The sequence below is a fragment of the Solea senegalensis genome, linkage group LG15 (assembly GCF_019176455.1).
Source record: "Solea senegalensis isolate Sse05_10M linkage group LG15, IFAPA_SoseM_1, whole genome shotgun sequence".
NCBI lineage: Eukaryota > Metazoa > Chordata > Actinopteri > Pleuronectiformes > Soleidae > Solea > Solea senegalensis.
In genome coordinates, this window is record NC_058035.1 from 15,728,436 (window position 1) to 15,750,124 (window position 21,689).

General features: G+C 40.1%; 3 protein-coding genes across 5 annotated transcripts; 1 reads left to right on the top strand and 2 right to left on the bottom strand.

Moving 5' to 3' along the window:
- Nucleotides 1-260: 260 nt before the first annotated feature.
- On the bottom strand, nt 261-2,873 carry pno1 (partner of NOB1 homolog). Its single transcript, XM_044045266.1, has 7 exons — nt 2,557-2,873; nt 1,570-1,716; nt 1,413-1,496; nt 1,151-1,211; nt 926-1,043; nt 594-664; nt 261-500 (listed from the first exon to the last, which is right to left on the bottom strand). The coding sequence occupies exons 1-7, from the start codon at nt 2,752-2,754 to the stop codon at nt 433-435; spliced, it is 747 nt and encodes a 248-aa protein (XP_043901201.1). The 5' UTR covers nt 2,755-2,873; the 3' UTR covers nt 261-432.
- A 221-nt stretch (nt 2,874-3,094) lies between these two features.
- dnaaf10 (dynein axonemal assembly factor 10) lies at nt 3,095-9,965 on the top strand. 3 transcript variants are annotated; one of them, XM_044045262.1, is made up of 9 exons: nt 3,095-3,167; nt 3,576-3,968; nt 5,432-5,532; nt 5,683-5,813; nt 5,926-6,027; nt 6,325-6,440; nt 7,094-7,228; nt 8,997-9,094; nt 9,193-9,965. In XM_044045262.1, the coding sequence occupies exons 2-9, from the start codon at nt 3,783-3,785 to the stop codon at nt 9,398-9,400; spliced, it is 1,077 nt and encodes a 358-aa protein (XP_043901197.1). In that variant the 5' UTR covers nt 3,095-3,167; nt 3,576-3,782; the 3' UTR covers nt 9,401-9,965. The 3 variants fall into 3 exon arrangements, with proteins under 3 accessions (XP_043901197.1, XP_043901198.1, XP_043901200.1); XM_044045263.1 differs by lacking the exon at nt 3,095-3,167 and having other exon boundaries at nt 3,205-3,968; XM_044045265.1 differs by lacking the exons at nt 3,095-3,167; nt 3,576-3,968 and adding an exon at nt 4,636-4,842.
- LOC122781541 lies at nt 9,471-16,963 on the bottom strand. Its single transcript, XM_044045261.1, has 11 exons — nt 16,907-16,963; nt 16,442-16,650; nt 16,102-16,224; nt 15,510-15,647; nt 15,107-15,356; nt 14,232-14,433; nt 13,511-13,745; nt 13,131-13,261; nt 12,323-12,483; nt 11,261-11,483; nt 9,471-10,191 (listed from the first exon to the last, which is right to left on the bottom strand). Exons 1-11 carry the CDS (start codon nt 16,931-16,933, stop codon nt 10,052-10,054), a joined length of 1,839 nt encoding a protein of 612 aa, XP_043901196.1. The 5' UTR covers nt 16,934-16,963; the 3' UTR covers nt 9,471-10,051.
- Between the last annotated feature and the right edge of the window lie 4,726 nt (nt 16,964-21,689).

Sequence of the window (21,689 nt, forward strand, 5' to 3'; positions counted from 1 at the left end):
GAGGCAGCTGATCTTGATAAGTTCCCGTTCCAAACCTTTGTTATAAATAGCAGAGCCACAATGGCCGGCCACTTTATTAGGTACACCAGTTGAACTGCAAATGTCTTCATCACATAGCAGATGGGCTACAGCAGTGGACGCTCAAATTGGACACGTGTGTACCTAATAAATTGGCCAGTTAATGTAAATACAGTCCTAATTTTCCATCCCACTTTTTCTCATGTTGCTATTCAGGACACACACAGACTTGTGGAACTCGATCCTGAGGAGATTTTGTTTTATTTACACAAATTCACCAAATACTTGCATTCTGTCCATGGTTTTGTCATAGCATTTTGCATTAACAGTCTGCTGATCCAACACGGATCAAAATGGTTATCCCACCAGCCACTGGAGGAAGGGATAAATACACATACAGCAGCCAGTCAGACTTCAGAATCTCTCAGCAGCCCTGCTTGCCACCACTCTGATGTTGCCATAGACCTTTGAAGGTGGACTTCCTGTAAGGGCAAAAGCATTTGAAGGTCACAACAAATTGATTCAATCAAAGAGTTTCAAATGTCACAATCGTGATTCACTATTTAAGGTCTTACCCAAGATTAAGTTACAAATTGCTGTCCGTGCCATCTTGATATTCTGGAAAGACCCCAATATGTGAACTTTTCTGTTGAGAGACATTAAAAATATGTTAATTAGAGAAATCAGGCTGCAGGTAAACAACACTAATTACGAGTACAACTCCAGCGTGGGGTCAAGAGAGAGACAAACGCACAGTTAAGTTAAATCAAACTAAAAAAAATATCATTTTGTTGTGTGATGCCCAAAGGAGTGCATGACAAGGGCAAAAACTTCTAACCAAAACTGCAGTGAGACTCAAATAAAATTTGAATAAAATTGTGATTTGAGTTTTATTTAGGATGCTTACGTGTCTGCAAGAACAATACGAGTCTTTGTGACATTTTCAATAGTGAATTTCGTTTTCCCTCCCTTCCCTGCGATTCTTCCAATGGCTCTGGATAAATGGTCTCCCTTCAGAGGTTTCACTGCCAGGAGAGAATACACAAGACAATAATTACACACCAGGGGATTTACTTAATTTAGCAAATGTTTTTCAAAACAGACAGAAGGCAGCATGTTGCGGCCATCTTACCGTCAGTGACATCGAAGCTTTCCAAGAAAAGCTCGTCTAACCTGATAAGAGCAAGGGCATCCTGGGAAGATAAAGTGTGATGTCACATATCAGGCATATTCCTAAAACATCCATAATTAAGACACTTCTACCCACTGCCATAGTAATATTCTTAAATAACAGATATATTACTGTATGAATTTACATGTAAGCAAATAATAAGATTGACTGCTGATCTTAGATCCACATTATTTTAACATGAAAACCAATAATTAGTACTTACTTCAACCTCAAATCCTAAAACAAATGCTTTAACAAAATCTGCTGCTTTTGTGAGTGCGCTGATGTCCTCTGTTTCTTTGCATGTCTGAAAGAAGGAAGACATATTGTATAAATCATGGACAATATCCCCATCGCTTCAAGAGCCTGCAATAACTTACTTTGAGTTCAATGTTTCTAGTTTTGAGGTTGAATCTGACTTGAAGCTGAAGTTTCTCTACGATGGGAGTGTAAATCTTCATCCAGTTCTCCTTCAGTGGAGTATATCTGTGAGCTGGGACAGGGATTTTATGCAGCTGGTCTGGTCCCTGAAACACACACAAGACTATTAAACTGTGTGAAAACACTACTTTACAAAACCTTGTTCTATATCACAAAATGTACAGAATTTCATTAGTTAGTGTTTAACCAAGCTTAAAAGCAGGGCTACAAGTTTTAGGGTTACAACATTTAAATTATTAATTAATGTGAATTAAGTGTATAAAACATCAGAAAACAGTCCCAGCTCTACTTGAATGTTGAATTGATAATGAGTAAAAACATCAGCAACACATGATCATGAGCAAATAAAAAAACAAAACAGGTTTCTACATTATTGTACTGCTGGAGACAAAAATACATAAGTACAGCTGTGTTATTATAACCACGTTTACATGCTGATTCAGCTTCCCACAGGCAACCCAAAACAATTATCCATGGCTCTGGAGCTGGAGTAACTGGTTGATCGGCTACTAGTAACGCATACAGTAATAGATTTATGTGAATGTTTCTATCTGCAACCTTTGGGTGTACGTGAGTTTGATGAAGAAATCACTGGGGCTGACACTACTTGTGTGCATACTCTTACACACAATGCTTTTTATAGTTTTGAATATTTGATATACACTAAAACAAAATTAAAACATGACAACCCTAAACTGGTAAACATTTACAACAATCTACATAAGCAGAACCACTTTGTGCATGTCACTTTAACTGTCTAATCAGTTTGGGGTTCCTGTAAACAGAATTCCTGTTGACATAACATGGCTTAAGAGGAAGAGTTGTTGCGAGACCTCAACTATTAATAATGATGAGTTGAAGTACTTAAAGAGACAACAGCAGTTTCTACACAAACAGGATAAAAACACACAGAGTAAAGTGTTTACCCGTAATCTGTCGCCTGAAATCGGTGGAAACTGCGGCCGCTTGACGGCCACAGGCTCTTCTGTGTCCATGCCCACTCCATCTTGTTCACGTTTTCGTTTCTGTGTCTTTTTGGACTTCACTTTGGTGAAAGAATCGGTGTCATCTTTACTCTCCGCAGCAGCGGCGGCGTTAGAATCGGTATTTTTGTCAGCGTCCATCGCAAACTGAGACCAGAGACCAAATTAAATCAAATTACGGGAACAAAATTTGGACAGAAGGACGACACGACTACACGAGGGATATCCTCGTGCGACGGAAAGGACCCAAAGTGCCACATCACTGGTGCCTGTAGAGAAAAATAATAATATTTGTGTTTTAATTGACAAAAAGAATATCTCAATGGGTTACTAGAGTTGAGTTTGATCAATCAAATATCCAAATATATCCTCTGTAAAGTTCAACGTTTATTTGAATTATCAACATTGTATCAGGCATCTCTTTAGACATCTACTCATTTGTTTTGGGAGCGACACTCTTCTTCTTTGGTGTTTTAGGGCAGTTATCATCTGTAATGTTGCGTTACTGCGTCCCCTTCATTGGTTAGACTTTTTAAATTGTCTTTATGGAGAAAGTAAGTGGCACAAACGTGTTTGTTGAATACTCCTTATTCATGTGGACAAATATTTGTTGTATCGTAGTTGTTATATATTTTATGATTTGTCTACAAATGTTCGTTCTGTAAATATTATTTGTTTGATCATAACAAGTTTGTTGGTGATGTTTTACGGTAATTGACAGCCATAACTCTGCATGGAATCTGCAGGATTAAATCACACATGAATACTTGTCTTTCCTCGTCTCAATCTCTTTTTATTCTTTATTTCCTAACGAAGGGGCAAAGATAATAAGAGGGCAATAATGACACATTTCAGATGACAACTACCGTAAAACACCATTACGGATGCAAACTGCCGTAAACCACTGCGATGTTGCATTTCAGTCTCTTTCTTTTCTCCAACTCTTCTTTCCTAATCCTCAGTTCACACACGAGCTTCCTCGCTACAGCTTTTCCTTTGATGTTGAATGGACAGAAAGGAACGACAACAAGGAGGCAGTCGTGCGACAGTAAGGATTCCAACTGCCGTAAATCACCATAGAGGAACGAAAACGTCAACAGGAACGTGCCTTTCATCACTTTCCAAGACAGTATCATCCTCTTTACGGAATATTTCCCTAATCTGCAAACATGTCAACACCTTTGTCGAAGCCTCAGATTATTTCGCACATCCAGAAACGCCTTAACTACACTGTTTTTGACAGTAAATGGATTCCATGCAGCGCGAAGTTTGTCTGCGTGGGGAACTTTGCGAGAGGAACCGGAGTAATGCAAATATATGAAGTGCAGCAGGGGGAGGCTCAGCTCATTAAAGAGGTAGATAACATGTTTAATATGACACTTGTCTCTGCTCATATCCCTCCTTTTCGCCTGAGAAATGTATCAATGTTTGTGGCTTGTTTAAGGTTTCTAGAAAAGTCTTGTTTGCTTGTTGTTTCCATAGTAACAGGCAACAAAAGGCTTAAGTGGCGAGAAATGTCAAACATTTTGTAATTTTATAATTACACGTGATTCTAGAATACTGTGTTACTGCCTGTATGATCTTGAAAGCCCTGATTAGCAGTAACGTGTTGCGTTGGTGGAGCACATGGTGGAACAGGAAATATTTAGATATTTAAAAGCCTTCAAATGTTGGCTCTTTAAGAGTGAAATGATGCTGCAGTATGATATTGAGTAACAAAGGAGTTTTATATTTAGATATTTTGAGCAGACTTGATGTGTTCCTGTTCACTTGTCTTTGATACAGGTCAGTTGCTTGAGGGTTTCTCAATCCTGGTCCTAGGAACCCACTGCCCTGCATATTTGTGATGTTTCCCTGCTCCAACACACCTGATTCAAATGGTCAGCTAATCAGCAAGCACTGCAGAAGCCTGATAACGACCCATGAATTTGAACCTGGTGTGTTGGAGCAAGGGACCTTCTACAACATGCAGGGCGGTAGGTCCCCAGAACCAGGGTTTGGAAACCCGGAGTTACTTGACAAAGTTACTTGGAAAAGTGGAGAGTTGTGGGAGGGATTGACTGGGGTGAAAAGCTCACTCATTACATTAACAGCTTCTGAAGACTTAGGAAGACTGTAGGAAAGTAATAATTTTATTTTGACTTTAACTAAAAGAAAAATGCCCAGTGTCTGCAAGAGCTGCAGCATCCTGACATGTTAAGTGGGCATGCTACTGCAGATAATATTGAGGTAAATCAATTTTTCTATGGCTGACGCTGAATCAAAGAACACAGGGCAGCTGTATGCCAATATCAAGCCCCATTTCCACCAAGCAATGCAGTTCATTTTGCTACGTTATGCAATTATTGTTGTGAACTTTGCAGATTATTGATAAGTGAACAATCAGTTGTCACTTTTGGCTGTCAATGGTAATGAAATGTGAAAAATAATATTTTTCACCATAGTTGCGACCCGGTCAGAACAAGGGTGTTTCTGCATGGAGTTTGTGTGTTCTTACCGTGTGCGTGAGTTTTCTCCAACTTCTCTGGTTTCCTTCCACAGTCCAAAAATGGCAGATTTTGGGGATTAGCCAAACTGGACACTCTAAATTGATTTGTAGGTGTGAGAGTGGATGGTTCTTTATCTCTATAGAAGATATAATTGACCGACTAATTAATTAATTGGTCTGCTTCCAGCAACATACTGTATAGCAGTCACCAAAGTACAGCTGCACTAGAGTTGATAGAAACAAAAGTGTGAAATATTTAGGTATTTAGACACAAAAAGACACATTTTTCCATTTTCACTGGTTTCTCACTGCTCGCATCTTATATTCCAGGTAGAGAAACCTAAACCCATAAAGTGTGCAACATTTGGAGCTGCTTCTCTTCAACAAAGACACATAGCCACTGGGGATTTTGACGGAAATCTTAATATCTGGTATGTCAGTCACACCCAGAAATTGCAATATTAAAGCGATAAAATGTTATGTAATTACTGATGCCTCAGGAGGGATCTCTGACTGAGTTGAAAGGACCATGTTTTTAAGTCTGCTGGGTCATTTAGTGCCAATGTTTCTGTAATTAACAGGAATCTGGAGGTGCCTGAAGTGCCTGTGTACAGTGTAAAGGCCCATAAAGAAATAGTGAACAGTATTGATGGGGTTGGCGGCCTGGGGATTGGTGACGGTGCACCTGAGATCGTCACTGGCAGCAGAGATGGTTTGTTGTTATTTCACAATTTAAGTCTCTGTGAAGCCATTTACATTTTATGTTCAAACTCTCATGTTCAACTACTCTGCTAAAACTCTCTGTTTAACTCTCTGGGTTCCAGGGACAGTGAAGGTGTGGGATCACAGGCAGAGGGATTCACCTGTAGTGAACATGGAGCCTGTAGAAGGAGAAACCAAGAGAGACTGTTGGACTGTTGCGTTTGGTGAGTAAAATAATCTTAATAATTTAGTGAGAGAATATCCACAAGTTTTAGATGACCAAGATCAGGCACCTGCTTTCCTAGCACACATCTGAGTGAATGTTAATCCATGTCCTCAAAAAACTGTTGTTTTTTGTCCTATGAGCTTTTGTGGTATCACTTCAAACCGTCTTGGAGTAAAGCTGTCATCTGAATCAGTCTGAAAACAGTGTCTAACCGGTCTGTGCTGCTTTTGTTTATACACTGGTGAGAGATCCTGTATGTGAATTGTATGTTTAAAAAAATGTAATTTAATTTTAGGTCATGCCTACAATGATCAGGACCGCTGTGTGTGCGCTGGCTATGACAACGGGGACATCAAACTCTTTGACCTGCGGAACATGTCTCTGCGGTGGGAAACCAACATTAAAAATGGGGTATGGTCATCATCACCTGCAATGATGTGGTCAATCGTGAATTTACTTCTGTCCACGACTGACATTGGAGCCCCTGTGCGTGTGATTTGTTTTCTTTTAACTTATAGTGTAAGGGATTTTCTTGACATCTTTGGCCAGTGTGGCACCAACTAAGGTAAACTACAACTTTTTCCAATAAAAAGAGGAATTGAAGCTGACCGCACTATTCAGCCAAATCAACACAAAGAGTCATCCTCATATTGGGAAATTGTGATTTTATTAGGATCAACTGTCCAAACATACATTGTTTGTTTTTGCACTGCAACCTACACTCGAAGCCCACATAAGACAAAATCAGGGACAGGGCCGAGACTGAGTTCCCAGCATCATTTAGACTACATGTGAAACCACAGGGGATCCTAAGGTTAACACACACACACACACTCACACACTCACACTCTCCCTTCACATGTCATTCACACAAAGCACTGCACTGATTCCTTTTTATAGAGACGTCTCTCTTATTCATCACCTCTTGAATGTAGTTAAATCCACCAGGAGTCATAATGTCCGTTTCAACACTTTGAGTTATGTGGAAAAACTCGTGGTGAAGCTGTTCCCACGTGCTAAATATCCCTGGGAGTGACTGTTATTTTTTCTGATGTCATGAGCAGGTATGCTGTGTGGAGTTTGACAGGAAAGACATCAACATGAACAAGCTGGTGGCGACGTCCCTCGAGGGAAAGTTCCACATCTTTGACATGAGGACCCAGCACCCCACCAAGGGCTTTGCCTCCGTTTCAGAAAAGGTAATTGACCTGGGAGTCGGACTGATTGGTTTGGCTCTGACACATGGAAAAAATGTCAAAAGATGATTATCGTTATTGTTGCTTTTACATTTGTGTGGTACAGAGGGGAGTAGGGGCACCGTTTTCACAGCTGGAAGAGTTTGTGGTCGTGTTTGTCTAACTTTCTCTGCGGCTTTGCGACACTAGGCCAAAAATGACACTGAGAGGTGTGTGACTTTATGTGGGAAAATGGTAGAAAAACACACTTAAACTGGCATTGGTGCACACACACACACACACACACAACCGTGCTGGGTGTTTGCCAGGTCTGAGAGATCAGAGGCCTGTCTTACCACCTCTAAATATTTGTCCAGTTTTTCAGAGCAATCAACAGACAGTACATCCATGTTTAAGACCATGAATCATAAGGTTTCCGCCCCATATTTTTCATCTCAAACTAAATATTTATGCAGCTTAGAGAAGCGTCAATAGAGGCTGAAGCACTGGATTTATAATTAGAGCAACCAACTTCATTAACATCACCTAATTAAATTATCAGTTCTCTAATTTCTGTTTTATTAAAGTATTTTTTTTAGATTTCTGTTATTTTATGATCCAAACAATTAAGGTATTATTCAAGACAATAATAGATGAATTGATAAGTCATGAAATAATCCAAAAACACAGCAATTTACAGCAAGTTTATTTTAAAGGCGTCATTTGCTGTTTTTGTAAGTATGACGCAAAACCAGAATGTTTGTTGAAATTTGGTACAGTGGTTTCTGTCAACTCATCAATGTGTCACCTGTTTGTTTGTTTGTTTGTTTGTTTGTTTGTTTATTCACTCATTTATTTATTATTATCATTAGTATAATTAGTAGTACTAACAGCCACTCTCACGAGAAGACAGGTCCACCTCTTAGTGGAGTTCTGGCTCTTGATTAGATAAAATGTTAGATGGAAAATGTTCTCCAACATTTTCTGTCAGACCCATGAGACTGAAAGACACAATATATTATTTAAATCAAAGTATATCACTGAGAGCAATTTCAAGTTAAAGCTGCAGTGTGTAACATTTGGTGCTCTGTTGTTGTTGACGTTATTCTGCCTATGTTTGGTCTTGATGAAGAGAGAATGTAACATTTGACATTTCTTAATTATCGGCATTTGCTGATATTAATTAATCAGCTATTTTTTGTACTTCAGCTCAATTTTGCTAGTTTTTTTTTCATCCAAAAGCTTTGTTTTATTTCATATATTTAATATGTAGTTCATACATTGTTTTTATTGAAAATACTGTATATACTGTTTGTAGTGACACTAGTGTTAAATAACCCGTTACTGAGTTTTGAAGTTTGTTTTCATTTAACAATCATATTTCGTCAGATGGAGGGAAAAAGAAAATCCGCATCAATTATCTGCCATCAACTGACATGACTGCAGCAGTGTTTGTGTGTACGCAGCAGAAGCAGAGAGATGTGTGTGTACACACACACACACACACACACACACACACACAGTGAAGTGTGAAAAATGGGGAAGACACGCATCAAATGGTCGAACCTGGATCACTGTAATGTGCCCTTTGTCCTACGGGGAACCAGCTCGACCAAACTAATTGGACAGTTTGAATGTGACTGATTTTTGTTTATATGTAAAAGTTATGCACAACGTTTTGAAGGTCAGCACCAAAGGAAGTATATAAAGGACAAGAACAAGACCACACTATATAACCCTAATGTGAGTAAAGTAGTTTTGGAAAGTAAATGATCCCTCTTCTGTGTTTTAGGCTCATAAGTCGACCATCTGGCAGGTGAGACATTTGCCCCAAAACAGAGAAATCTTTATGACGGCAGGCGGAGCAGGAAACCTACACTTGTGGAAATAGTAAGTAGCTGTTTGTAGTATGCTGGACTACAATAGCATTTTGTTCCATTTCAATGATCATGATCTGTGAAATATTTGCTCGTTATTTCGTGTTACAGTGAATATCCTGCCAAGCGAAGCAAGAAGGACTCGGATGGCGTGGATGTGGGCGTCGCCGGCACAGTCAACCTCTTACAGAACGTCACAGTGTCCACGCAGCCAATCGCCAGCCTGGACTGGAATCCAGACAAGCAGGGCCTGCTTTTGTGTTCAGGCTTTGACCAGACTGTCCGTGTGCACATTGTTACCAAACTCAACTTGGTGTGAACAAGTCAGCGACGACAAAGACTGGTCTGTACAGCCCAACACAAAACAACACACGCCCACAGAGATTGAGTGAGTTCTATGTGGTTTAAGAAAGCAAACATCACAATAACTGACTCTCAACACTCTTGGACAAACACAACACTTCTTCCAAACATAAATGAAGTTTGTGTACAGGAGGGTGGGGAGGAGGAGAAGCTGATATGAGTGACACATTTTTTAACAACTTGTTGTTGCATTTAGATGCAGACATAAGATTTTCATCTAATTGCAATAACAATTCAAAATCTACAACACTACCTTTTGGTGTGTAAATCATTGCCTTTTAATGAGGCTCAATTGTTTCTGTGATCATGTTTGCACTGATGATTCCCCGCTGCTGATCTACAGCTTCTAAATCTAAGTTATTTTCAGTTTTGAAGGCTGCTCACTGAAAAAAAGTGTGCTTTTTTTGTATTGTTTTGCTCAGTTGCTCTAAGTTCTATTCCGGTTTTTGACTTTTGATATGTCGCAACATCTTAGTGTCAACCTTGGTTCAAATTAAATGTGCTTAAAAAGTAAAAACAAAGATTTTCCCAGTGTCATCTATCCAAAATGAAGACCTTAACGATGGATTAATGACACAAAAGGATTAAACAACAATTGCAAACATTATCATATCCAACATTTGAACTTGAAAAAGCCCTGCAACTCTTCGTCATCCTCTTGCCTGCCATGCATAGTGGAGTAGACACTTCTCAGCAGGTTGGTCATGGACTTCTCCTCTAGGATGTTGATGTATTTCTCTATGCTGCCTACAAACACAGACAACAGAAATCCATTTAAATCAAACATCAAATGGTCTTTTGTTTGTGGAATAATAAAAATATAATTATAGATGCTGCATGTGTTTGTACTGTATGCTTTGTCATGCCATCTATCCGGTCATGGCACCAGTACAATGTGATGCATCTTTATAAATAGCACGTTATGGCATGTCACATGTCAAAGAGAACACAGAGCGGCAAGTGAACTGTGGTGAACCAGTGTTTGTTCATAAATGCTGTGTCTGTTGCTTGTTAAATGTGTAAAGATTTTAGTTTTTTTTAACAAAACCTGGATTATCTATAGTACTTTAATGAAATTCTCAACTTGTTATCATCAGTGTTTTGAACAGTTGCATAGGTTCTGGCACATCATGCCAATGATTATGTGCAATGGGCCTTTGGCACAACAGCCATTTTGACATGTTTTAGCAGGTAAAATCACAGGTGTGACTGATGACACTAATAGCTTTGTTCAGTTTATGCAAGTCATGGTGGTGTGACTGTGAGCCATCATTCATTTGATCATTTACACCTGTGATTATTCTACTGAGCACTTTCAAAAGTCTGCTGTTATCTACATTTATCAGCTGCTTGTGTCATGTTGATCAAAATGTCTTACACTGATCCTGTGGTGAATAGCTGAAGCCCCAAAACATCTCGTCACTGGTTCAGAATTAGCGACCTTCAATGGTGAGACTTAAGATTGTAATAAAGGAAAGACTCCTCCGCTCAACCGTCCCTTTCGAAGGTGTGTCAGGGAACAATGGTTCACATACCAGAGAGGAGGAAGCTTTTGCTTTAAAATGTAAAACTCATGCTGTGGCTGGTTGGTCAGTTTCAGGCTGTTGAAGAAACTGCAGTCCAGAGCAGGGCCACACCAAGACTACATTAAAAAGGTTTATTCTAAGGCTATGAAAACCTAAAGCAATCAGTGTTATTCAAACATACTTAGGCCTTTTAAATGTAAAAATATTAATCTTTAAGAGAATGTTTTTACTTTGTTTAAGACTACTGTCACTGTGTTGAGTGCACATGTAAAAACAGTAATGGTAATCACTTAGGCCCATGACTTTTCCATATGCTGCGAGGCTGGGGCCCAGCTGTGGGTGGTGGTACTGCTCCTGTGCCATCAGCAGACGGACGATCTCTCCCGTGATGAAGGCGTCCTCGAAGCTTTGCTCGGCCACAGGCTTCAGAGGAAACCTGCAGTACACGTCCACAGCAGCCAGAGGGTCTGATGGCTCCAGCAGCTGCACGAGCTCGGCGTAAGCATCATGGACCTAGACGACACGTCATTCAGTAAATGAGGGGAATGGACAGCAGGCTCCATGAATGACAAGTTTACTTTGAGCTCAGTCAGGTTATCCCAACAGCAGTGAGGCATCAGAGACATAGCAGTCACTGTGGAACAGCTCTCAGAAAACCTTTGGACATTTAGAAATATTTAGTCTACACATTATTTTAGAGCAGTGATTGCAATTTCCAAATTGTGGGCCACAGCCCCCTGGTGTGCTGTGCAGGTACTGCAGGTGGGCTGTGGGAGGTCGTAAAACAAATGGGAAGCTTTCATCTGTAAATTGCAACATCACAAAAGTGAGTAAATCTGACATATTACATAAACAATGTATTTTCTCATCTTTTTCAAGGCAATTAGCTTCATAAAAATATTTTTGAGTGAAACTAACTCATCACATTTTACTGTATAGCAGTGTAAAGGCCTGATTCGGAAACATTATTTTCTACCTGTTGTAAAATAAATAACACATTGAATGTTTATGTGGGCCACAGAAGAATTTCAGACTTTAGAACAGGCCGCAACATTAGTGTGTTAGTGAGTTAATTATCCTTAATATATTTGTTCTTTCCAACAAATATTAAATCCATCCAGCTTACAATGCTTTGTTTACCTAGACACAATATTTTGTTACTTTTGAATCCTGATATGTCAAATAAATTGATTACTTTTACAGGTCATTTATTTTCAAAACAAACGTGTTATTGTCTCATCCAACAGCGGAGGTTTGATGCATGTGAAACAGGTTGTTTTCTCATTTCATAGGTGCACCGTTCCAGCACTGAGGAGACGCTTGAAATCTTGATGTAACAGATAACAACTGACCCCTGGTGCCATGGCGATGACCTCTCTGTAGAGCTGCTTCGCCTCGTCCTGGGTGTCTGCGGAGTGAGAGAGGGCGCGGGCCAGACCGAGCCGCGAGACGTGAGACCTGCGGTTCATTGGACTGTACACAGGGACTCTGTCCTCCACAGGAGACGCCGTAACTACACACATAAAGTTTAATTAACTCCTTTGACAAACAGACACTCCAGCTGTTTGACAGCATGTTTTTTTTTAAACTCACACTACTCGACTGGATTATAGTTTAAACTGAAAGTTCTTGTAAGAAAAGTGTACTTTATTATACTTTATTGTCAGAACATGCCTGAAACGTGTCTTGCACCAGCGCAGCTTTGTTTTCAAAAACATGCAGGACAGAAAAAACTATAGACAACAAATTTGACAAAATCCCAGGAGCCACAGACACAAACACACACATTACAAAATGAGCAGAAGATGGCGATCAAGCCTCCTCAAAGTTCCATATTTAGTTTCAAGACTGACTGGTGTGGGATCAGTTATTTTGATATCAATCTTTTGTTTGAAATCCTCCATGGAGTAGTTTAGCTACATCTTTTGTGGGTCAAATAGCTCATGCATTCACATATTATCACATACAATGAATCATCAACTTTAATCTTGATATTTCTGTCATATGTGCATTGGTGTTGTTGACTTCATGTCTAAAAAAAAAAAAGACCATCCATAAATCGAACAACTTCAAAACAGGAAATAATTCAATAAAAAAAAATCAATGTTACTACTTTAATATACAAATGTTTTCAACTGACAATGTCTGTTTTTTGCTTACCCTCTGCTGTCTCAACAGTATCAGGGCAACAAGCTTGTTTAGACTTGTTGGCAGGGAGCTGGGCTTTATTAGTTGAATTGCTGGAGGCTTTAGTTGATCTATCTGGCTTTGCTGCTGCTCCAGCTCTCCCCCTACAGGAAAGAAAACATAACACACAAAGGCACTGAAATACAGAACATTTGATTCGTGCTCATTTATTTTGCTCATTGTTCAAGTAATTCACATTTCCTAATCTTGGACCAAAAAAAACCCCTTAAACATTGTTGTGGGCAAACTATCCAAATTCATACAGTATAGCAGTGAACACCACAGGAAACTCTCCCTGAATAAGGAGAAGTAAGCAAACAACCACAGAACAGGTCTTGGACAGTGTGACTCACCTGGTTGCTGGGGTTTTAGCTGCAGGCCTGGCAACTTTCCCTCCTCTAACAGGGGCTGGAGGTGCTGGAACAGGAGGTTTGATCACAGCTGCAGTCGCTCGGCCATGACCAGGCCCGCCTCTGCCCCGCCGAGCACCTCTCTTAGCCACACTGGACTCAGAAGGCCCCTTCACTACTTTTGGCTGGGCGATGGCTTGTTTGGCAGCCTCCTGTCGCTCCTGCCACCACCTTTGTTCTGAGAAAAAAGGACGGGATAAATGTGAGCACCAACGTTCATATCTCTAAAGGATATAATAATTATTTATTGTGAGATAAAGACTGAGTGAGACTGCATGTTTTAACAAATGTAGGATGCCTCTGCTCATGCCTCCCTTTCCCAATCAAGTCAGGAAACTACGGTGGCCGTTGCATACCGCAATGAACACTGCCATTCTTGTTTGCTTGTGTTGTAAACAAGTTTCGTTGTTTTTTTTTCTATTTGAAGTTTTTTGATGGCGGCCCCTGTAAAGCAAGACCCTTGTACCAAGTACATCTAAATGATTTTTGGTCTTAAGCAATTATACACTTATACAAACATGCTTATGTGCCAATAAATAAACCCTCCTAAATGGTACACACTGGACATTTAATGTAAGGTTATTCTTGAACGGCAGTAACTCTCTGCTCCCCAGCTTTGACTCCGACAGACATCACAGACACTGACTCCACTGCACAGACTCACTGGTCAGCTGCTCAGGTGGCTCCCCATGCTGTCTCCTGCTTTCCAGATCGATGCTGGCCTGGAAGCTGAGGCGGGCGTCCGTTATGGCTTCCTTTGACCTGTCTGAATTTGGGTCATTACCATATTGAGCCAGCTGAGCCAGACCCAGGAGACACAGGGCATAGCTGTCCCGTGGTGTGGTCACTACCGCCAGCTGGCATGTCTATAGAGAGCAGAGAGGGAGATGGAGAGAAGAATGTTCTGTCACGTCATACGTTTAGAGACATTGGACATTTCCAAACGAAAAATCAGAATAAAGTGGAGAGGAAGCTAAATTATTATCACTAATAACGCCTGTGTTTGTCCTGCTGCTAATGTAAAACTGTCTGCTGTAAAAAAAGGTCTGTCTCTAGGTTTATTCAAGACATACACAAGTTTATATACAAGTTTACCTCATTGGAAGCTTGCTAACTTATAAAACCAACTTTCAATTACGCCATTCCATTCAAAATGCCAAAGATCGCAGGGTTTGACAGACAAAGTCACTCTCGAAGAGAAACCAGCAAACAAAACTGGATACTGTTCGAAAGACATTTGGACCATTACATCTGGAAAGTGCCTTTTTGGCAATGGTTTTATTTTTCAGCACGGCAACACTTCCCAAACAGAGTCCTAATGCAGTGAAATCATATGATAAAACACTGACAGTAATGGATTGAGCTCCGCAGAGTCCAGACCTAGATATTGTAGAGCCAGCGTGGAATTATGTGGCCAGAGGAAAAAAAAGAGATAAAAATGGCTAAAACAACAAAGATAGTGGTGGCACAGTGCAGTGTATAGTAGTACTGTTCATTTTGCACACACACACACACACAAATTGAATGTGTCCTCCTTACTTTCTCCTGCATGTCCAGCAGCTCCTGACACGGGGGGATGGACGTGAGGTGTATCAGAGCTGAGAGGGCCTGGCATCTCTTTGCCACCGGGGACTGTCTCTTGATGTCGTCCCCGGCCTGGCGCTCACTTTGCTGGACCAGACTTAGCAGCAGAGCGAAGTGAGCATCCAGCAGCACCCACTCCAGCTGCCTGCTCACCTCGCCACGACACACGCACTGACTCACACTCTGGGCGGCCAGCACTGCCACACTGATTGTGTGCGTTCCATCGCAAGAAACAGAGGAAATACAGAGTTTTCATTCAATGCCTACACATATAGTAAGTAAACTGATTTATACTGCTGTGGATGTGATAATAGCACAGATAAAAACAATCCTACTTAACTTCTGGTTTGTAACGTACGTGTGATAGACCTGTTGGGCACTCATGGCCTTCGCACACAGTGTGTTTCTCTGCTGCAGTTGGCCCAGTGTGAGAAGCCCTCGCAGGAACTGTGTGTTGAGGCTGGACAGAGTCTCTGATTGATCCTGCTTCACCCAGCTGTAGAGAAAAACGAAGAAAAACAAAAGACACATGGGCCAAAATACCAATGTCCTTAACACACTCAAAGACTTCTGTTGTTGTGTACAGACACAACATCAGTCAGAATGTATTTGTATTTGAAGAAGTCAAATCTGACCTCATGGACATACATCCTGGATGCATTTTTAATTTGTGAACAGTTGCATTTGAATGTCAGACAAACAGACACAGTCATTTTGGGAGTTTCTTGCCCAAATTGACATTTTTTCAGTCACTGATGGAGATGATGCTTTGAATATCCAGAGTATACAGCACATCCCATCGACATTCTCACTATCCTCCTGCAGGATTAAACAGAGCATTCTGGCACAGTGAAGTTAGAGTCATGCCCTCTCACGCTCTCCCTATTTTGCTGAATTCATCCACCTCCACACACATACACACACACATACACACACACACACACACACACCTCTTGCTGCAGCGCTGGCTGACAAAGTGCTCCAGTCCCTGTTGCAAGAACAGAGAAGCCTCCTTCTCTGTTTCCTCTGAGGCTTTCTCTTCCTGCTGCAGCAGAGCCAGTCCAGTGAAGAGTCTGAGAAATGAAGGCAACACAGAGGAGACGTACAGCTCTGACTTTGTGGTTCTGCATCTTAGTCCAGGCCCTGTTTAGTAAGGTGATCTGCCAAGCTTTGTGTAACATGGTGACTGTAGATTTGTCAGTTTTGCAGCCGGGAGAGCAGGTTGAGAGGTTGGTCAAATTTATCTTACAAATCGCACAAATCATGAAATATATACAACTTCTAAAAGACCTGAGTGCAGGATGCAGGGGACGCAGTCCGAGGCCGCTCTGCAGATGCTGCAGTGCTTCTCTGCTCCTTCCCTGCAGCAGCAGCAGCCTTCCTACATGTAGGTTGTACTCCCAGCTGTCTGGACTGAGAGACCAGGCGTCCAGGTATTTCATCAGAGCTCGGTGGACAGCGCTGTGGTTCTCTTCATCCTGCACGGCTAAATTCCGATCCTACACATATAGAGAGGGAGTTCAAATACATCTGCCTTTGAGTTTTTCCACGAGTGCTTTCATTTAAATTTCTTTCCAGAGCTACATAACAATGCAGTACTGAGACATCACTATCTTTAAATTTAAAGTAGTGCAACAACAGAAAATGGCTGAAACACAAAATCATGTTTTATAAAAATCCACTTTGGTAAACTAGAAGAATAGTGGTTATAATATTATCCTGAGAGCTTAGCAATCTACAGTATGATGTAGTAACCTTGCCAGTTTTCTTGGAGAGCCACATGTAGAGAGTCTGAACATAGTCTGCTTTACTGGACTGCCCCTGCTCCTTTAGCTGCTGATACTCTTTATCCAAGGCCTGGAGCTGGTTCTCCACAGTGGGCGTGCCCATGAAACCGTGGAGTTTACACACGGCCAGAATTTCATCCTGACGTGCCGATGATCTGCCATCGCTTAATTCATCTCTGTCCCTGTACGCCTGGAGATGAAAGGAAGAAAAGAAAGTGAGGAAACTAGAAATTGTATATATATAATTTTATATATATTTACATATATATATGTATGTATATATATATACATATATATATATAATTTATATATATTTACATATATATATATATATATATATATATATATATATATATATAAATGTGTATGGGAAACTTGAGCATGGTTTGATGAAAAAATCTGAGGAAGAAACACCATCATAATTGAGTTGTTTTTTTTGCCGGCTTCCTGTCGGCTTCCTTACACTACCTTCCTCTGAAGGCCGTACATCTCTGTGGCGTAGTACTGTTCCTCCAGAACGAGACCTAACAGGAAGTGGAGTCTGGCCTCTCTGGTGCTCTGTCTGATAGCTGAGGCGTAGTGACGAGCAGCCTGCTCCAGGCTGTGCAGAGGAGACTGGTCGTCCTCGCACTGCAACACACACCCTGTGGACATGTGGAAAAGAAACACCGTATATCCTGAAAAGCCTTAAACTCATCATTGAGAGTTTAATATAACTATATTGGTTATTTTATCACTGTACTTGTTGCTGTGCAGAATAAAGAATGAGACAATTGGAAAAAAAGTGATGCTTCATGCAAATAAATTAAGCTAAAGAGACCAACTAGCTGTTAGACATTTTATGATTTTGATAATCAATCTTTTTCATAATCAAGGCCACATTCGCTTCAATTGCGGTAAATGTAACAATAACAAGATTTTACTTTCATTTCCAACTGATGAGAGAATCAGAACATTTGGTTGCTTCCGTGTGTTTCAATCTCATGAATAGGTCTGTTTAAGCTTCTGTATGAAACAGTGCTCCTGTTTTATTCAAGCACCAACACGTCTTCACTCTCAGTCACTCACCGCACATTGCATAATAATGAAAGACATAATCTCCTATCTGGCTGCCCTCTCTCTCTTTTACTTACAAAGGATTGCACGCATCCTTAGCATGAAATATTCAGAGAGCCTAACTTCCCCTGGAAAGAGCATCCTTTATCTGTCAGACTGCATTTATGTACTCGTTATGTTATAAACCATATGGAAAAAAAACACTTTGTCTACAGTCATTGCCATTTTTATTGGATAAAACAGTGCTTTTAGCTCATGATAAAGGTTCTGAGTGCCTCTCTGTTCCTGTTGTTAAAGGGGAACGTTGCCAATTTTTTGTTTTGGATCAGTACAATATTTTATATGAAGAAAAACAACGTTTCATTTCCCTGCAGCCAGAAATCCCTCGTCATGTGATGGCGTGCAACACGAGATCTTAACACTGCTGGAGTGTTTCTCGTGGAGCTGATATCCTTAACCCTTAGTGCTCACACAGCACGGAGCTGTGCCGCAGGTGCACCCATGATAAATTGCCGTGGGAATAATACACAACTCCTTATATGGACATCCTGGGGGTGTGTGTTTATAGGTCACATATTCAGGCTTTAAAAAAATGTGATGAAAGTCAAAAGTTATGATTTATTTCACATTTTTAGTAGTGATATAAAGTTGCAATAAGTGTGCAGGAATCACAAAAATAATCACAAAAATAGACTGTAGTGAACTTTGAACTGTGACGTATTTATTTATTTTAATCCAATTTTAAACACCATGAGGTGTGTTTATATAGTTTATATAGATGAAAATGTGCTGAGAAAAAGGATATAAGACTCTATATTGCATATCCTTATAGCCTCTGTACGTTTAAACATAGTAATGGAAAAAATGCTCTGTGTTCTAAGGGTTAATCAGCATCGCATGAACCCATTTAACAGTGGTTTGAATGTAACAGACTAGAAGTGAGTCAACCACAAGAGGTCAGACAGTATTTATCATCGTTTGTGTGAAGGCTCTTAGTAAAGATTAACTGTTCCTACTAGTGTTGTCTCACACACACACACACACACACACCTCTCTCGCTTTCAATCAGTCTACTGGGATCAGTCTTAAATGTCACAACTCAGAATCATCAAACGTGTCGGAAGGCGCAAGTGTAGCTGTGAAAAGACGAGCAGTAACTTGAGCGTGAGGCTCGACGGGGAGTGGAGGCTGACCACTAACGAGTGCATTTTCATGTATTTTTTAATGTCTGAAGCTGAGCTGCCGTGCCGAGAAGGCGGGGCAGGAAATAATCACCCTTTTGTTTTTTTCCTTTCGCCAACAAATGATGTATATAAATCCAATCTCAATGAATTAAATTGCAATTTAAACAGAGAATCAATCATTCTATCAGAAAAAAAAGAACAGCAAGGAAAGACAGTCAATCAGGCATGGTAAAACCGATACAGAGTATTGGTATAATATTATTATATATATATATATTATTATAAAATGACAAGACTCCACCCACTACCTGCAATCATCAGTTTTGCAACTCATACACGCCCCTAAATTATAAAACCCAGCCATGAAGAACTTTAACTGCTCTTTTCCCACCAAACAAAGACTATGCTCCTGTGAGTTCAAATTGATATATTATAATGATTTTGATATATATTATTTGAATGTTCATATAGTTTTATATTCAATAGATTCCTGTGTTTAAGGCCCGAGTAATGCCGTAAAGATTTAATAGATTGTGGATGCATTATTGATGTGAGACTTTTGATTTAATTATACTACTTTGTTTAATTAGTCAAATGCAGATTTATAATATCCTTTTATATTTGCCTACAAATACAAATACAAATACAGCTGGCTGGCTTCCTGGATCCAGTGTTCACACCACATCAGATGTTCTGTGAGACTGCAACAACAGTCTCATTATAGTTTTTAGAAGGTTTTTGGTGTCAAAGCATTAGGAGGAAATCTTTAAGTATCATTATACCAACATCCAGAGGATGGGTGATGCGTGATGTGTGATGCGTGACTTCCCTTGAATGTTGTAAAGTGTTACATGCCTGGTTTTGGCAGGTGTTGCTGGTAGAGTTTCAGGTAATCCTGGGCCAAAGCACACAGTCTCTCCACAGAGTTTTCTCTTGTTGCAATCTGTAATTTTTTCTCCCAGTTACGAACCTGTTGTAGACAAAGAGGGCAAACATGCATCCACCCATGGAGTTCAATAGGTCAGAATATTCACAGCATTACACAGGTAGGGATGATGACAATAAAAACTATATTAGGACTAATAACCAATGCTGTGGTGAAGGCAAATCCTCTAGATTCCATACCATGCTATACTCTATAGCATAGCATGATTTTTTAAAGTGTGCTCTATAAGCTTAGTGTTTAAGTCTCTTAAGTATGTCTTTAAAAGAGGAAAACTGTAAAGAATATTGTTGGACTTTTATGATGTGACTTTTGTGGGGACCCTCTCCCTGTTAGATAGAGGGATGGATGGATATATATCTTATTGTCCTCATTGTATGTGACTTTAATTCCTCCATGTTGTGGTTTGTTAACCTCTCTGTTGACTTATTTTTTATAGTTTCTTGTCATGTTTGTGTTATTTTGTAATATTTGCCCTGTTAAACAGAGAGTGCTTTAATAGTTACAAGAGTATTCAGGTGTGAATCTAATGCAGATTCATGCAAACTCAGATGACGAGATTGATTTATTACCTGCAGAGTGTGTTTAGTCTCTATCTCCAAACAACTGGACGACTTAAAGTGCTTCTTATACCAACTTGTCTCTGTGACATCCTGAAAAGAAAATGAACGCGAACACAAGTCAAGTGCTCATTCAACGTCAAGGTGCATGAGTAACAGTAACTGTTGACTCTCAAAGCTTTCCACAAAGTATCCGATCTCTGTTACCTCACACTCACACATGACAAACACAAGATAGTTTTACTGTCCAAATTCACCTGGCACTTAGTCACCGTGAAGGGAGCACTGACTTGTGAATAAAGGATGAGCAGAGACAAGGTCGATTGCAGTGATTCTGGCTGCGCAGAGAACTATTTAATCTTTCATACTGACCTTTGAGTCCAGGTCTCCCGAGGGTTTGTGTGGGCAGTCAAGAGAGTGGGACCCCAGCTCGGACAGTTTCATCACACGGTCACATCCTTTGTTCAGAAAAATCAAAAATCAAACACACGGTGCATGTGGTCACAACTGTAATATTGTCCCTCACATCGTTCACAAAAGTGACATTTGTGGCACAACGTTTGCATTAAGATTCAGCAGAATTACTGCAGATATTGGGGATTGTGCAACCTGTGTCCCAACAGCTGTATTTTAGTACTACTATAACTACAAACATACATCTGATTAATAATCCTTTTTATGGTCAACTAGGGTTTGACATAGAAGGATTTTGGTACAAAACAAGGACAGGAACAAGAAAATAGACAAACGATAAAAAGGACACGGGATCAATAAAGATTAAATTCAGAAAACAAAAGCACTTACTTTACAGGAAATAGCTAAAGTAGACAATGTAAAATATAAAAATAACAGTGTAGTGTATTTTAAGCATTTTATCATGAAGGTCTTGTATAACATCAAAACCCTAACCTCTGACAGCTGAACCCATGAGGTCTTAGTTAAGTAATAATATCCCCCTCATTAAAAGAACATAGTAGTTCTCTATAGTAACACCACGCTACATGATAT

Coding starts and splice junctions, on each gene's coding strand:
- pno1 (XM_044045266.1), bottom strand. CDS start 2,754: ATGGACGCTGACAAAAATACCGATTCTAACGCCGCCGCTGCTGCGGAG. Junction 1,044..1,150: donor AAGCTTCGATGTCACTGACG/GTAAGATGGCCG, acceptor CTCTCCTGGCAG/TGAAACCTCTGAAGGGAGAC. Junction 665..925: donor CGTATTGTTCTTGCAGACAC/GTAAGCATCCTA, acceptor GTCTCTCAACAG/AAAAGTTCACATATTGGGGT.
- dnaaf10 (XM_044045262.1), top strand. CDS start 3,783: ATGTCAACACCTTTGTCGAAGCCTCAGATTATTTCGCACATCCAGAAA. Junction 3,969..5,431: donor AGGCTCAGCTCATTAAAGAG/GTAGATAACATG, acceptor CTTATATTCCAG/GTAGAGAAACCTAAACCCAT. Junction 5,533..5,682: donor GACGGAAATCTTAATATCTG/GTATGTCAGTCA, acceptor TGTAATTAACAG/GAATCTGGAGGTGCCTGAAG.
- LOC122781541 (XM_044045261.1), bottom strand. CDS start 16,933: ATGTGGCTCTCCAAGAAAACTGGCAAG. Junction 15,648..16,101: donor AGCCAGCGCTGCAGCAAGAG/GTGTGTGTGTGT, acceptor TTTTCTCTACAG/CTGGGTGAAGCAGGATCAAT. Junction 11,484..12,322: donor TCATCGCCATGGCACCAGGG/GTCAGTTGTTAT, acceptor CGTGTCGTCTAG/GTCCATGATGCTTACGCCGA.